The sequence below is a fragment of the Pleurodeles waltl genome, chromosome 1_2, assembly GCF_031143425.1.
Source record: "Pleurodeles waltl isolate 20211129_DDA chromosome 1_2, aPleWal1.hap1.20221129, whole genome shotgun sequence".
Classification (NCBI taxonomy): domain Eukaryota; kingdom Metazoa; phylum Chordata; class Amphibia; order Caudata; family Salamandridae; genus Pleurodeles; species Pleurodeles waltl.
In genome coordinates, this window is record NC_090437.1 from 94810344 (window position 1) to 94827808 (window position 17465).

General features: G+C 44.2%; 1 protein-coding gene across 1 annotated transcript in view; it reads left to right on the forward strand.

Moving 5' to 3' along the window:
• CHRNB3 (cholinergic receptor nicotinic beta 3 subunit) overlaps positions 1-17465 on the forward strand; it is a 669660-nt gene that overhangs the window by 302543 nt on the left and 349652 nt on the right. The window contains exon 2 of the mRNA XM_069236628.1: positions 17059-17210. Within this exon, the coding sequence (XP_069092729.1) occupies positions 17059-17210 (152 nt within the window). The remainder of the gene's footprint in view (positions 1-17058; positions 17211-17465) is intronic.

The following is a 17465-nucleotide window of genomic DNA, read 5'->3' on the forward strand; positions in this document are numbered from 1 at the left end:
TTTTCTCAGTCTCCCACATTCGCAAGCACAATTCGACCTGCAAATTTCACTCGCAACTGATCAATGAGTCTGTCCTGGTGCACATAGGACTCGCCAAATCTCAGTCAAAAAAAGTCTCTTACTCGCTAAACTCACACACTGATTTGTTGACCACGTCCGATCAACCTACTAAACCAGACAGATTACAACCTATAACCAAGTGTATCCTACACTTGTCAATAGACTCCGGAGTCTTAGACCACACAGGCTCCTTACATCACTAACAACCATGTGGACAATTTGTTAGCACAAAGCCCCACACACATGTGAAGTTCGATGACTTCCCTGCTCTCATACTTGGAAGTATGCACACGCCTACTAAACCTCAACTGGAGAACGCAAACTCCCTACTTCTCTCACACCTCACAGTTCATCTGCAATTTCCTTAAGCCTTTGCAAGTGCAACCTGCCATGTTCATACTGTCACAAGAACACCGAGAACATACCTATCTTTACTAGCGGGATCCAGGATCTGGAAAAGTCATTTCTGGGCTTAAGGGGACATCATCTTTGCTACAATTACCATTTCACAAAGACAAAAAAATTAAAACCTCATAAAATGAACAACTAACCCTAACTTAAACTACCACCATAACCACTAATCACCACATAACTAGTTCTCCAAGGAAACTAACCATCAAGCTACTACCAAAACTGCAAACGCGCCTGGTCCTTAATCTTAATAAGTAAACTTACAAGGGGACGCGTATGGGCAGATGAACCTCTTGGATCGCATGGAGTATCCTAGTAATGTAATGACCAGTGACATCAATGATCAATGTAATCATTCAATAACCACTAAGAGAGTCATTAGTCAGTAGACAAATCTCACAAAAATCCATGAAAAACCACAAGTCGATAAAGAGTTTAACAATTTTTATTTCCCTATCAATTGCAATTCTAATGCATCCTGTTAACTCAAACTGTCCAGTTACCAATTAGCAATAGCTTTATTCGGTCTAAAAGGCCATCAATGCATAAAATACATGCATAGCAGAATTAAAAACATAAGATAAAAAAGCGACTGGCTTAATAACTTAATATATATATATATATATATATATATATATATATATATATATATATATATACAATGATTAAAATATAATAAGAAAAAGTGCATCCCATTGTTTCATACTTTCGAATAGGTGGTTAATAACAGAAGCCAAAGGATTTGTTTCAGTGAACGATGTCGTATACGCCACGCGGTCACAAGAAACTTGCTAACCGCGAGGATTACAAATTTGGAAGTATCACTCTTTAAGATCCTAATAGCTATAGAACACTAGCTCCAGCCCAGATCTCGACACGTTGCACGAATCCATTTTGATCTTGGGTCAATATAAGCAGGGTAAAAAAACATAAAATGTTCAATGGTTTCAGTGCAGCCAAGACAAGCTGGACTGAGATCAATAGATGAGGTGGTACCCCAGCTTTTAGTTAAAGATGACAACGGGAGTCTTCCAAAACGGAAGCGTGCATAGAGACCCTTCCCCAATAAGTCGGGAATTAGATCAAGATATTGTTCATACTGGGGGTACCACTTAAAATCAGTAAATTAATTGGTCAACCCGCCTTAAGATGTACAATGGACCAGGTTACTTTTTACAAAGGACCAGTATACTGTCTTCAAGAGAGTCCTATCGGATCTCTCCAGATTGTGTGGCTCTTCCCAACACCTTCGTAGTCCAAGAGTACGGAACCAATTGGATACGTGCTTGACCCATGGAATAGTGGCCGCTTCCGGCCTCCTTAGTATATCAAGTGCTGAATCTCTATAGACAATAAGCTCTGAGACAGTCCAAATCCTTACCCAATATAGCAGAGGTCTTAAAGCTATCAAGTCAGCTATGCGGTTGAAGCCTAGGTCCAAAAACATAGGGATCAAGGGTGTACTACGGGGGCATGCTAGTAAAGCCCTGGCAAAATTATTTTCCCCTACTGTTAGTCTTTTACTCTCAGATAATCCCCATATTTCAGCACCATAAGCGGCGGCACCCTGCGCCTTTGCCAGGTAGATTTTAATAGCTGGTGACACAGATTTAGATAAGGAATTCTTATAAAAGAGCAGGATAGCAGCTGCTCTTTGCTGGAGAAGCCCCAAGCTTTCACTGATTTGTTCCTCCCAGTGCAAATTACTTGATAACCTCACTCCCAAATAGTCTATTGTCTTGACTCTACTTAATAGGGCCCCATCCAAGTTGATGGTGCATTTTCGACAAAAAACGGGGGTAAACACCATCAGTTTTGTTTTATTAGCATTCAGTTCCAAACCATGATCATCACAGAAAGACTTGAATCTATCCACAAGGATTTTAAGGCCCATGGGGGTCTTGGAGATAAGAAGCGATTTGTCAGCAAACAATAATATTGGGATCTTCTGCTCGTTCAGAGTGGGAGCGTCATTAGAACAGGAGGACAGAATCTGTACCACTTTGTTAATGAATAAAGTGAATAGTATAGGAGCCAAGACGCAGTCCTGGTGAACTCCCCTCCGTATAGGGATTTTGTCTGTCAGTTCTCCTTGGGCTCCCCACCTCACTTGTGCATACATAATAGCATGAAATAGCTGTAGAAGAAAAACTAGATTAATGGGAACGCTCATCTGAAGTAGTGCTTCCCAGAGCTTTTCTCTGGAAACCAGATCAAAAGCAGATCTGAGGTCCACGAAAACAACATATAAGGGTTGTTTGGCGAGAACCACATGTTTCCAGTACAGAAGAGTCAGTCTAAAAACCTGGTCTGTCGTGCCAGTTTGAGAACGAAAGCCCGCTTGCAGCGTGGAAAGGGCCTGATGGTCTTGAACCCAAGTAGTTAACCTCTCTAGCAGTTGTTTGGCAAAAATGTTCTGCAGATTATCAATCAAACTGATGGGTCTGTATTTGGCAGGGGAATTTGCGTTGCCCTTGTTAAACATGGGAATTATTTCTGCTCCCTTCCAGGTGCTAGGGATTGCACCACCGGCGGCAATTCTATTTGAAATCAAATTGATGTACCAAGACCAAATAGATATTTCCAATTTATATAGATCGCCTGGTTTCTTATCAGGCCCGGGTGCTTTTCCTGGTTTTAAGGAATTAATTGCAGTTTTAGTTTCCTCTATGGAGAAGACAAGTGGTTCAAACCAATTACCCAGGCTAACCAGCCATGGGGTAGTTGAATCATATGCTGGAAAATTACCAACCAAGGGGTTATGAGGGGTAGCATAGAGTTGGGTAAAATGATCTACCCAAGTCTCAGGTTGAATATGATTCCTAATAGGCCTCCTGCTCCCTCCTTGCCCTCTGGACAATAAATCCCAAAACATCACATCATTATTGTTTTCCGTAGCAAGGGTCAAGCCCTGCCATATTGCGTCTTCCCATGACTTTTTTGCTAACATTTGAGCCTTCTTATATAATCGCCTAACTGGTTGAATCTCTGCTGGGGAGCCTGTCTTAATATCATAATTTAATTCAGATTTGGCCCTATAGCAGTCCTCATTGAACCATCCTTTATCACCATTGGGAAGGTCAACACCTAATTTGGCACAAAACTTTTTATAGAAGAACCTCTGCAATCCCTTCAGCATTTCTTGATGAATATCCAAAATAGGGATGTTGTCAACTTCATAATTCTCATAGATTGCCAACTTTTTCATAAACAGATTATAGATCCCGGCTGTTGAATACAAACTAGGCAGAACCTTGGGCCAGGAGACCCTAGTGTAATTGTTATTCAACAATGGGGAGGGAACCACTGTGCATTGTATATTCAGAGTTCTCCTGAAAACATCCCCATCCATGGATAGTAACAAGGGGTTGCGATCACTTTCGCATCAAGATTCTACCTTCATGTCCTTAAATAGAGGCCACAATCTAACATCAAGTAGAAAATAATCTATTACACTTGAGGACATCCCTCGTTTAAAGGTAGGTGCCATATTTAAATCTGAGGGTGCGCGTCCATTACAAGCCCTGAGTCCATAGCTTAAACATAGCAAAGCTAACTGGAGGGCTACGTGAGAGTGGGTGCATGGGCGATTATTCGTTAGCTGTGGGATTCCCCACATTTTATCATCCTCATCTGTTAATCCAGTAACCATATGGGATGGTTCAAAGGTACAGTTTAGATCACCTGCTATTATTAAATAAAATGGGGGACATAAGGAGTCAAAAGTTCTGTCAGTTGTGTCAAAATTTGGGACTCAGTGCCCCTTGGAACAGATCTAGCGTATACATTGATGACAATAATTTTGAATTCCTGATGAAAAGTAAATTGAACTCCCATTAAATTCACTGAATCTGTTTTTAACAAGAGATGCTCACATTGCAAATCCTTATTTATGAGCATTAACTGTCCCCCTTTGGCACGGCCTCGGCCCTTCTCTGATAACTGAGCGGGAATATTATAAGAAAAAAAAACATCAATATAAGTTTGCCCATCAGCCCAGGGCTCTTGAAACAAACAAATGTGAAAATTATTAATGAAGGTAGCCCACTCCGAATCCCCCAGCTTCTTGTCAAGACCAGCTACATTCCATGTTAAAATTAAAAGCTCGGGGTTAACTATGTTGTTGCTGTAAACAGGACTAAGTCCCTCTTCCATTCAATTGTCCACAGTGGTGTCTCCAAACCGCACTTCCCGATTGCTGTTTAGTTAATCAATAGCATCCAGGGAAGAAGAGTTATAATCCACAAAGAGTTCACATCCCAGGGACGGGGCTAGCTCGCTAAGATTCTTTCCTGTACAAGTGGAGGGTGGTTTTGTGGAGAGGTTAATACCAACCCTTCTCTTAACCAGCAAATCACTAGTTCGGATTACAAATTCCATGAGTTGATCCGCCATAGCTTTTTTTATGTGTCAGAGTCACCAAATCCTCGGGGTCTGTGCACGTTCCCAACACTTCCACCACAAGACAGCTCCAATACTCTGATTAGTTTTGTCACAGAGTCTAAGAGAGTTCAACGGGGTATAGGGGATTAGGAAGGGAACAGCTGGGAAGGAGACCTGTAGGAAGCAAAAGGTTAAAACACAAAACATAAAAATTACATCTCATGAAATCAGTACCATGCTACAACTCTAAGCTTTGTCATTTCTGAAAACATAATCAACCCTAGAATAGTTCTAAAACTGACTAAGCGTTAAATGACCGAATACCTGAGGAGGAAACAAGAAAAGTTAAATAGAACTTTCAGATTCAAGTACTTTCTTTAGCATGAGAATCATAAAAACACTCTGAGCAATTTCTAAACAATCATATGAATCTCCATTTAAGAATACATATCAGTAACACGCAGCATTACATTTAGAACTCTGGTCTTGTGTTCTTCTGAAAAACACATTGGAAAGTAAATTGTGCACGTAGCAGATCTTCATATGTGTACTGAACACCATAAAGGATTGTGCACTATGAAATCACACAACGTAGATTCAAGGAATAAATCACGCAACTTATCAATTTGAAAATGCTACCAAGGAACTGACTTAGAATGGTAGCACACAGTAATTTACATTATTTATACACAAGGAAAGAATCTCGCGTCTTGCCGATTCGAACACCACCGTTACACTGCCAAGAAATGGTAGCGCGCCATGAATATCATGAATTAACCACAAAGAAAGAATCGCGCGTGTTGCCGATTCGAAGGTTACCATGAAAATGCCAAGAAATGGTAGCGTACAATGAATACCAAGAATTTCACACAAGGATAGAATCGCGCATGTTGCCGATTCGGATGTCACCATGAAACTGCCAAGAAAATGGTAGCGTACAGTGAATAATTACACACCAGGAAAGAATTGCGCGCATTGCCGATTCGAATGATACCATGAGACTGTCAAGGAATGGTAGCGTGCAATGAATAACATTAATTAATCTCAAGGATAGAATTGCGCGTCTTGCCAATTCGAATGCATGCACACAAATGCTATGAAAATTCTAAATGCACAATTACACGCACATGAGCAAAAGGTTATTAACATCAGAAATTAGGCCCAAGAATTAGAGCGTCATCGAATACGGGGTCGGGGGCCCAGCCCAACCTCCATCTTACCGCCCTGACTAAGAATCATCACTGAAGAATAAAGCACAGAGGCCAGGAAGGTCAAGGTATGTCACCGGAACAGGAGCTCAGGAAGTTGCTGCTGGTCTGCACCAGGACCTATGAATAGTGAGCACGTGGAGCTGGGCTGACTCCCCTTTTTTAGAGTTTTGGCCCAGCCCACAACCACACCCAGGCATGCTGCAGGGAAAGCTTCTAGAAGGCCCTGGAAAGGGACAACACCCTGACTCACTCTGAAAGCCTGCAGCAATACATTGCAAATGAACAGTATTTATAAACACCTTAAGAATGAATCTTCTGGATTGAATTCTGCAATGCAAAAGGTTAAACAATAACATATCATCACAATGCATAAATTACATTATCTTGAGAGTGTTGGGTTTTTACATTCTAGAAGCCCGTAGAGCGCGCACTGTCCTGGTGTTGACATTATAAAACAAACAGAGATATAATCATGATTTAACCCTAGTTGACTGTCTACCTACCTCAAGGATGTCAGAGCGGATAACCGAAAGGCAATTGCATCTAAATCTTAGCCAATGGATGACCTTATTGGTCAAAGACTCATGATCCTCGGGGGAACCAGGTGGCAATTTGGGAACATTAACCATGTAAACGGTACCATCTCTACTTGTTTGGCCCGAGTGTCGTATCTGTCGTGCCTGTCGCGGAATGTCAATCAGGGGCATACCTACTCCATTGGGGATCCCATGAGGGCCTGCTGCTCCACCAGAACCTCGGGATGTGGCTGCCCCCTCGAGTCTGCCTTCCACGTGGCAAGGACGTGTCGCAATGTGAACTCCCCCCGAGCACCCTTTATGTTGGAAACTCCAGTGTGCTTCTGCCGTGACCTAGCAGCTTCTGGCTGGTTGCTCTCAACATGGGTCAAGAGCGGATCAAGTGGAAAGGGATTCATAGCAGCCTTGGGGGGAGGAATAATAGCTTGGGCACAGCTGTTGATCCCCCACCGATTCCCACCTTTTTTGTTGTTGTCTGGCAGCTACAACCATATTTTAGCACCAGATTCTCTCTCAGCAACCCCATTAAAGACACAACCAAGGTCTTAACTTCATCCACCTTTTGTAAAATAAGGGCTATATTAACGTTCTCATGAGGAATTTGCACACCATCAGAAGCGTAATAATTGTTTCGCTGAACGTTATTCTCAATGGCAACTCCATGCTGGACATGTGCTACACAGGCGGGTGAACCTCCCTCCTCCGCCAATAGCCCAAATTGATTTGTGCACGGAATATTAGGAATCACCACGATCTCTGGGCTTAGTGGGGGGGTTAGTCGTAATACCGTGGAAAGAGAATCCAAATGACTGAGTGGAGCATCAGGGGTGCTGCAAGAAATTGCTACTGTCATATGCATAGGTTTGCCCTTAGGGGCAAGAGAAGCCTCACTTTGAGAAATTAGAAGTGAGGAATGTGTGGTTGATGTCTTCTTCTTCTTAGCAAAAATTTCCGGTATTTTCCCCACCCCTAGGGTTTCGCTCTTTTTTATGGGCGGTGAGAATTGCTGTTCAAAATTTCATCGACCTCCTTGAATAGCAAGTCAATTTCATCCAAAGGATTAGTTCCTTTACTGGGGCTCACTAAGTTTTTGGTACGTTTTTTAGATTTCTTAGTACCATTCTGGCGGGCTGGGACATCCACAGCTTTACGTTTCCCCATTCCTGAGTGCTGACAGCAAACAAGTCACAAATTCAAAAAGTAATAGAGATTGCCCAGCACACTTGTTTCCTTTTTTTTTTTAAAGGGAAATGATATAACTTATCCAACTTACCCAACCTCAGTCGCTTGGTAAAAAACCTTAACACCGCCCAGGATCGATCTAGCGGCTTGACTGTTGAAAAAGGTATTCAGCACACAAAATATCACTTTAACAGTTACAGGGCAGGAAGGGGTCAATGTCATACCTTAGAACCCAGACGGCGGCCCAGCCCAGCCTCAGACAGGCTCTGATGGGCTTAATAGCGCCCGCTTGATGGTCCCCAGGTGTGAGGCAGCACAAAGGAGCCTGGGACTTGGAGTCCCACCAGGCAGGGAGAGACTGGTAGCAGCTGTAAGCGGCGATGTGCGGCGCGCTTAATAGCACCCGCGTGATGGTCCCCAGGTGTGAGGCAGCACAAAGAAGCCTGGGACGAGGGAGATACTGGCAGCAGCTCCAGATTTAACTAGGATTGGTAAAACGTGGGACCTCTGCTTGTGATTGCAAAGTTATAATGTGAAACAAAAAGCCACAAGCTGCACAACGCATACAATGTTGACTGAAGCACAAGATGATTCGGTGAAGGTCACGCAGAGCACGAATACATTTGGCAGCGGTGGTTTGCGGCGCTCGTTGTTTTCCTTTCCGCGACTCAAAACGTAGAAAAAATACTCAAACTGTATTTAATCAGCTCAGAATTAGTTTATTAGCGACCACCAATAACACAATTTATTTAGAACTTGAGAAAACATGTGATCAAAAACAAAAATTAATATATCAACATTAATAGCAGAGTTCAGCAATCAGTTCGTCAATCATTTGTCACTGTCAACGTCACCCAGAAGAAACCTACCTAACCCAGATTAGCATCAGCATGTGGGACTTCATGCAAAACAATTTAGAAAAACATGAATTTGGAAAACATCTAGCTAGAAGAAAACTATAAAACAGCGACACAAAGTTAATCAGTCACATTGTCATAGCTACCTATCCACAGAATGGATCAGCAACAAAGTCAGTCTTCGTCTTCAGGTCATCAATAGATCAGCAATACATCAGGGTCTCAAGAGTATGAGCCCAATGACAGAATCTCGAACCGCTTCTCCTGACGTCATCAATTCTCCCCTCGCCTCTGAAGTTTTAGCCTCTTGTCTTCACTTTTTATTAGAATTTTTCAGTCCATCCCCCTAACTCCTAATTGGTCAATCAGTTCTCCATATGTGATGTTACCCAATACTTTTTATTCTATATATCTATGAGTTATAATATTTCATCTTTCTCAGTTCATGGATTGGTCCACTATGCTATGTCTTCATCGTCCGGCTCTCCAAATATAAAAAATGATGCATGTTCCTCTTCAGCCAGTGTCTCTATTGTTCAAGTCCTGGGAGAGTACATTCAGCCTTCTCTATACATAATTGTATCAAATTGACTTCATCATCTCCTGTCCGTCTGTACATTGCGGAAAATTCTAGCTAAGCACACAGTTCACGGTCAGTTCATAAGCACCAGCAACTTCTACATTGTGCGTTTATTAATTCTGCTTCTGCATGAGGCCTAGCAAGTAGGCCACGACTTCGGCTAAGTTAGCTTCTACGATATAATGCAAAACATAGGTTATACATCTCATTATGGCACATTACTACATCATTATTACACGTTTCCATTATTTCACGCATTTTAATAATTTTAGTATAAATTTGTATAAGTGGCTACCAGTCCCCGTGGGCAAATTTTTAAACGTGCACATTATTTTCTCTACAATTAATTTCTCTATGAACTTTTTGTTACTCAAAACACATGAACATTGATTAATAATTTCTAATTAGCATATCTGCTTCAACAGTCACGTATTCTGTCCAGTAGGAAAATTAGAATGTGACATTAGGAATGAACGTAGTACATTATTCACAAAAATTGTGATATGTAAGAACTTATTGGTGAAGCTGTGTAGTTAGTGATTTTCATATGCTTAAGAACTCACCAAGGGAAATTAGCATTGAGAGCTATTTGATGACGTCATATTTGACTGTATTTTACCTTGACATTTCAACTGAAACCGTTTACAATGTACAAAATGTGCAAAAATCTTCCACAACATATATATTGTGTATTTTGTTTAGAAATAAAAGGCCCTACTGTTCCATTTTCTTCACATTTGCAAACTTCCAGAATTTTCTGAGTATTGGTATATAGTATTTTTTTTATTTTTCTCATTGTCCTCAACCTTTGCTCCTCATTTGTCTACTACAGAGCACCTTTGTCCACTTCGTCTGCACACTGTTCTCCATATTTGCCACTCTTCCCTGTCTGGTCTCATCTCTTGCCTACTGTTCATGCCTCCCTCCTCACCACTTCTCTTCCTACTCTCTTTATCTTTCGTCCCCTCTTTTGATCATCTCTCCTTGCTTCTTGTCCTTTCTCTATTTCATTCTTCCTGTCCAATGTTACCTCCTGCGCTTCTCGCGGTTTCCCTTCTTCTTTCTTAACTCCTCACCACCGGGGCCTTTCTCTCCATTCTCTTCACATCTTATTCACTCTTTGTGTCCCCTGTCTCTCCCCTAGTTCCACACGTCACCCCCATAAACCCTCTCACTCTCTGTTTTTTTTTGCCCCTGTCCACTTTCTCTGTCTGCTCGCGTTCCTTGTCCCACTCTCGGACTGGCACCTCTGGAAACTACCTAATCTCTCTGTGCACTCCTCTTGCGTCCAGTCACCTCTGCTTACTAACCTTGCCCACTGTCCCTTTCAGCTGTACTCTTACACTTTCACCTATATCAGGCGGGCTGCTCTCCTCAGGACTTGTTCCATCTCAGAGTCCTCTCTCTTCATACCCTGGCCTCTCTGTCTTTGGCCTACCATCACACTTGTAGTGTCCTCCTAGACACAGACGTGCACCTCTGCATGTAGTATTTTGTCAGCCACTCCCTGAGGGCTGGACTTGACACCCATCCCACATCCATCCAACACAGGTGTCATCGGTCAGATGACCCTGCCAATAAAGGAGCCCCAGTGCACGTGCTCGAGGCCAGTTCCCTACCATGCACCCTGGTGTCTATATGGTCATTCTAGATAGCATGCAGGCCGAGGGCCCAGAACACTACAATGGCAACAAGGGGTTCTGTCCCCATGTTGTTCCGCCTTTAGCTGCCTCACTGTGGGAGAGAAGTGACCTGCAGCGCTAGAAATGCTGCTGTGGCCTACATGTGCAGCACCAGCATGGACTAACCTGCATGCGCCAGCCCAGATCGGGGTCAGCATGGTGAGGAAAGTCGTTGTGCTGCCCCTGAATTGCCAGTGCCAGTCTGCACTGCAAATCCTTCAGCTGACTTTGTAGCGCCAATGCGAGAGGAGTAACCCATGGGACAAGAGCGGCTATCTGTGGTGCTGCCCTGAAATAGAGAATGTAGTCTGTTAAGAAACGGCCCTGACTGAAGAGGCAATTAAGGTGTGTACAAGCAACACCGGCATTGTGCAAACCCCTACTTGCTGGGCAGTGAGTATTGCCCCTCTCTTGCTGCGAGCCCTGCTGCCACCATCACTCCCAATTGAGGTTGTGTTCTGCTTGGTGTCTTCAGAACTTTTCCTGAATCCATGTCTTCCTCGCGGTCTGGGGCAGTCCTGCAGCGCCATTTAGTGGTGGCTCATTACACTGCACCCAGCATCCCCAGCAACCACCAAGACCTGCAGTCGGAGGACTGACTGCCGCGGCCTGCAAGTAGGAATATATGCAGTGCCACCCAGCAGCTAACGGTGGTACCCAACAGCCACCTGCAGGTCAATTAAGAGCCCCTAGTAGCCCTGCAAACACAAGAGATGAGGGAGCGTCCCCTGACAAGCAGGACTGCCCGAGGGGACAACGCAGATGGGAATCTATTGAGCACAGACTGCCCCATTGGATTGTGAAAGCACAAGGGATCAGGACTGTTACTCTTATGCTCAGTGAGGGACTGACTCACTATGAAGCAGCAGAACACCCATAAATGGCCAGAAGCTGCCACTATATTCACAATGGTACAAGCCCTGCCACAGGCTGGAACCAGTACAGACAAGGAGAGCTGTGCAAACACATATCCTTGCAGGCAGTGCGCTACTCCCTATCTCCTACACCACCGCAGGGGACTGGCCAGGAGATCACCACAAGCACATTGTAACTGCCTGTTTTTTTGAAGGGGAGAGACTGCTGACCTACCACCAGAAGCCCAAAGCTGCCACAAGTAAAGCACAGCCAGCAGTGTTAGCAAGGCTGCCCAGAGGAAGCAAGAGCATTGGCACACAGACTGTTTCCTGCAGTAGCCATGCTGCCCAAGAACAACCAAGACTGGCCAAGAGAGTGTTCGCCCTCCCCCATGGCGGAGTGAGCAGTCAACCAGTAAAGCACCAGCTGCTTACAAAACAGAGACAATGCCAAGAGGGTGCATAGGCAATGCACCACTAACCATAAGAGACCATACCAGCCAGCCACCCTCACACTGAATGGCCACCATTGGCCCGTCAAGGAGAGTGTCACAAGGAGTGGCCAACTTTGCTAAACCTGCACGAGCCGAAGCAGGACCAAGCGATGTGATGATGCAGGCTTGAGGCGAAAGCACTGCTCCCTCAAGCAGAGAGAAGGCGGAAACGAAGAAACCTGACATTTCTGCCCCACAGTGGGTCAGAGACTTATGCAGGAGTGTCATTCCACATACTGCCTCCAGACAGAGCTCCCAGAGAGTCACAACATGCAAGAAGAGAGTTGCTCACCCCGAGTGGTAAGCTGCTACCACTGCACAAAAGAAGGCATGTGGCCGGACTCCACACCTCAGCAACCAAAATGTGAGCATGGCACGATGTCACGTCACAAAGAAGGAAGGAAAGGGAGAAGAGAGAAGATTGTGTGACACACCTGTCACACTGCCGACCTGCCGAAAACAGATGCACAAGAGCCAGACATCACAGGGTGAAGAGATGGAGGACTCATGCCACTACCCGAGACTGTACCTACAAAAAAGCCAGTCACCCAGCTGCAGCAACGTCCCTGGAGATAGCCCAGTGGGAGTACCGAACGTAAGCTGAGTGCATACGCAAACTGCATACCTGCCCCACTCTTCACTGTGCGACCATCCAGCCACCTGTCACCGGCTGCTTGAAGCAGATGCCATCACTGCTAGCAACTGCACATGCTGTAAGAGAAGAACTGCACCAACTAGGTGATGAATCATGTGGCTGCGAAGTCCCTCCAATCACCCTTACTCCAGCAACATCAGCACCTGTCACCCAGGTCACCTAACGGCAAACACCATCATTGCCATGTGCATCACCTGATCCAGTGAAGGAGCATCTCCACAGCACAGTAGAACCCTGTCCCTTCAAAACATCAAGATACCAACGAGGCACTCCTGGCAACGTGTGAGACCAATTTCCCAGAGAATATCTGAGAGCCCACCCACACCTGGTTCCTGTTGGCAAGCACACTGTCCATGTATCATCCACCCTTGCAGTTGCACAGATGACAGTAGCTTCTGCTGGAGAGCCTGCAGTGGCCTTCAGACAACCCACATGTAGACCAACAGTCCACATGGTCCTGTGGCGACCCATCAAACGGGCCTCAAGGAAATTCTTGAGTGATGAATCCACAAACGAGAGGTGGTCTGGAAGCTGCTCCACTGACAAGGTATTAGGACGCACCTGGGTTTCAGAGGAGGGTGTCATATCACCACTGATGTCTTCACAGTTTTCACAGGAGTGGGCTTCATGGAGTCTGGATATCTCACGAGAAATCGCATCTGCGTCCACCAACGCTCCTGATGTTTGAACTGTTTACACCAACTGAATCACCACGAGAGCATGCAAGATTGACCTACAGTGTGTGAGTGGACATTGATCCAACCAACCACCTGTCATCGAATCAGGACTCCATTCATACAGTGTATATGCCCAGCAACAGCTAGTTAAATCATGGATGCGTGCAGAGATGCCCAGGTGCTCCCAGCTGCACTAGTCTACTGCTGTCTTGCAGACTGCTTGCCAAGGCTGAGACGATGTTGGTGTCTTGTGTGTTTTTGTTTATTTCCATAGGTTGGACTCGTTTTTGTTATCAATAAAGTTTGGGAGTAGTGTAGTGTCCTGCTGGACACAGATGTGCACCTCTGCATGGTGTATTTTGCCAGTCACTTCATGAGGGCTGGTCTTGGCACCCATCCAACACAGGCATCACCGGTCAGGTGACCCTGCCAATCAAGCAGTCTAAGTGCTCATGCTCGAGGCCAGCTCTCTACCATGCATCCTGGTGTCCATGTGGTTATTCGAGGTAGCATGTGGGCTTAGGGCCCAGAACACTACAAAACTCACAGAGTGCCATAGGACTCAATCTACACCTCATCAAGAAGACCTAAGCTAGTCTAAAGCGTCCTGGGTTTGCTTGTTTCCCATCGAGATGGGACCTGGCTTTGCAGTTTGGGCTGGACTATTCAAGGTGGGTTTATGTCTAGAATGGCTGGAATTCGGCCTGAGCAATCACCAGTGGCTGAGATTAATTCATGCATACTTTCCATCATCCTGTTGTTTTTTACTCATTGAATCTCTCTCTTTGCATTACAATCACCCCATCACATTCCGAACTTCATACTGTAGCAGTCACACCACCACACTATTTGCCATCAAACTGACCTCATCACTCTCACTTCACATATTTACCATTACGCAGTTTTCACAGTCATGGCCATTACAATTACATTATCCCATAAAGAGTTGAAGCACTCACTGCATTATTCATTTGCACCACTCTCACCACAACACTCTCTTAACCCCTCCTACTGCCCATAATGATTCAGCTTGAAATGTGGTTCTCTGTATTGTATATTTACTTAATAGACGTGCAAAGGCTAGTGTGAGCTGGCAGAGCAGGATCAAGAAGTGCTCCGTCTACTCCCACCAAAGTGGCTGCATTTATAAATGCAGATACAGTAGAGTTTTTCTCCGCCTTTGGATTTACTGTTACACACATTTTCTGTTGGTCCTAAGTAGTAATAAACCAACGCAAATAACAGGATCATGGGCACTTCGGGCCAGACTTAGTGAAAAGTGGCGCAGTACGGTGCTGTGCCAGAATTGGCAGCGCTGCACTGCGTCACTTTAGAAACGCAGGGATGCGCTGTATTTAAGTGAATACGGCGCACTCCTGTGTTGTCCCCTGGTCTGGCGCTAAATTTAGCTGCCAGAGCCAACGCAGGCATCCTTGCACCATCCTGCAAGGATGTCTGTGTTGAGAGTTTTTATTGTTTATGTACAGGAAGGTGTCCCATCCTGCACATAAACAATCACTAATGGCGCTTTGGCACTTCTGTGTGTGCTGCAAAATGCAGCACTCACAGAAGTGCTAAAGCATCATTTTGTTTATGGGCAGGAAGGGACACCTTCCCACACATAAACAATAATGTCTGTCATTTTGCTCTTTCTATTGGTGCTGCAGAATGCAGCACGCATAGAAAAAGCAAAAAAATAGGAGAAATAAAAGTATTCTTCCTCGTTGCGCCCTGCTAACACCACCCCTGGGATGGCGTTAGATTTTGGTGCTGCCTCAGGTTTACGAAATTTCATAAATCTGAGGCAGCATCAAAATGCAATGGGTTTTGCTGTGGCACGCCCACAGTAACACCAATTGCACGCCCCTTCTACACACAGTGTGGCATGGGAAGGAGCCGTATTTACAAGGTGATGTTAAACCACAAAAGGTGGCTTAACGCCACCTTGTAAATACAGCACAGTGCTTAGCACCACAGGAGCGTCACGAAAAGTGACTCTCCTGTGGAGCTAGGGGCGTATAAATATGCCCCTTAACATCTAAATAATCCCCATCTCATCACGCTTAACATTTCCTAGATCTTCACATTTTCCCTTTTTTTCATTTCTTGTGTTAGTAGTTTTTTTTTTAAATAAACTGTTCTCAAAGCCGAAAGGCCGCATGTACGAAAGTGCAAATTAAAGACTGATTCAGAGACACATTTTAAAGTAAAATTATTGAGGTCTATAGGTCTGGGTTATAGAAAAACTCTTGTATGTCATTGAGCACAAAGATGTGTTTTCTTTGGGTAAAATTGAATTTGAGATATAATGAATCGCAAATAACATACATTTTAGGTCTCAGATACAGATAACTTTAGACTGTGTATTGGTCAGACAAATTGTTTCAAATATATTTAGGGTGGACTGGGTCAGCACTAGCTCATGAGTGGAGGACTTTGTTGTCACTTTAATTTCACTGCTCTTGGTTCGATGACTTCCCTCACACAATGTGTGTTTTTTTCACCCAGGAGTATGTGAGTCTCATATTGTACTGAATTGTTGCCTTGTGTCATACCCCTGCGTATGTTACTTGAATTCAGAATATCATTCCTTTGGAGTGCATCCTCTTACTTGCTCTCATCTCCTTGTACTGCTTTTTCTTCTCAGATTACCACCACCCACCCCAGGCTCATATGTTGTTTCCCTCTGCAACAACATCAGTGCGACAATCACCCGCACGCTTGATGCAGCATTACAGTGTTCTTGTGGGATGTTGGAATTTGGTTGGCAGTAGTTGACGATAGGAACAACAGTTTTAAGGTTAAAGTTCAATTATTTTCGTCGATCGGATGATTACGTTGACAGAGCCAATGAATTCTCAGTATCAAACAGAAGGCTGGGACCCAGATAACACTGAAGGCAGTTGCCTCTTGATGACTGCTGCAGAGCATTACAATGGCAGAGGAGGTCTGTGTAATGGTTTCCAATGGGAGAGGTGGCCCATCTAAAGCACTGATGTCTTATGCTGTTTCGTTTTCTTCAAGGCTGGCAGTAGGTGGTTGTTTTGGAGAAAGGTTACATTCATGTAGTTACTAAATGCACCATAATCTATCAAGCCCGATGAATCGGTGATGGGAGACTTATGCTATACTGCAGATTCAACCTTAATTCTGATGCCCCGAAGAGACCTACTTGGCAGTGCGTTTGTTGCCTTCTTTTGTATTAGCCGGATTAAGATTTCCAGTTCACAGTAGAAATCGCAGCATTGCTTGATTAATATTCTAAGGACACTAATGACTCAATGTGCACTAGGCAAATCCCAATGAATAATACCAGTAATGACAAAGACAACAGTTATTTGGTGTTTGTGAAGGTGTATTTCATTCTTTTTTTTTTTTAAATCAGACCCCAGTTTCACAAAGAATACGGTCATTTCTCTTGTAATATTTCAATGAGCTAGAAATTAGCCTCACTCCCTCTCTTCTTTCCTCTTTAGCTTTCGCTGGATTCCGTTCGATTGCAGAAACAGAAGATGCCCTCCTAAGGAATTTGTTCAAAGGTTACCAGAAATGGGTCCGACCTGTGCCTAACTCCAACAACACAATCAAAGTACATTTTGGTTTAAAAATTACTCAGCTAGTCGATGTGGTAAGTCGATATTATATCATTTGCCAACAAAGAAGCCAAATTTGTTTATTTAGCCATCTGCAGTGTTTGTCACAGCTTGCCAGACAGCCAAAGACCTCTTGAGGACTTTCAGAATGTTGACATAGGAATGCATCACGCTTATTGATTAATATTGGCTTTGTATTTGTAACTCACACTTTCTGGCTTTCCAGTTGCTGGCTTTATTTGATTTAGGCTCTCCAGGTTCAGTTCATCCCTCCTGTTGCTTAAACCGTG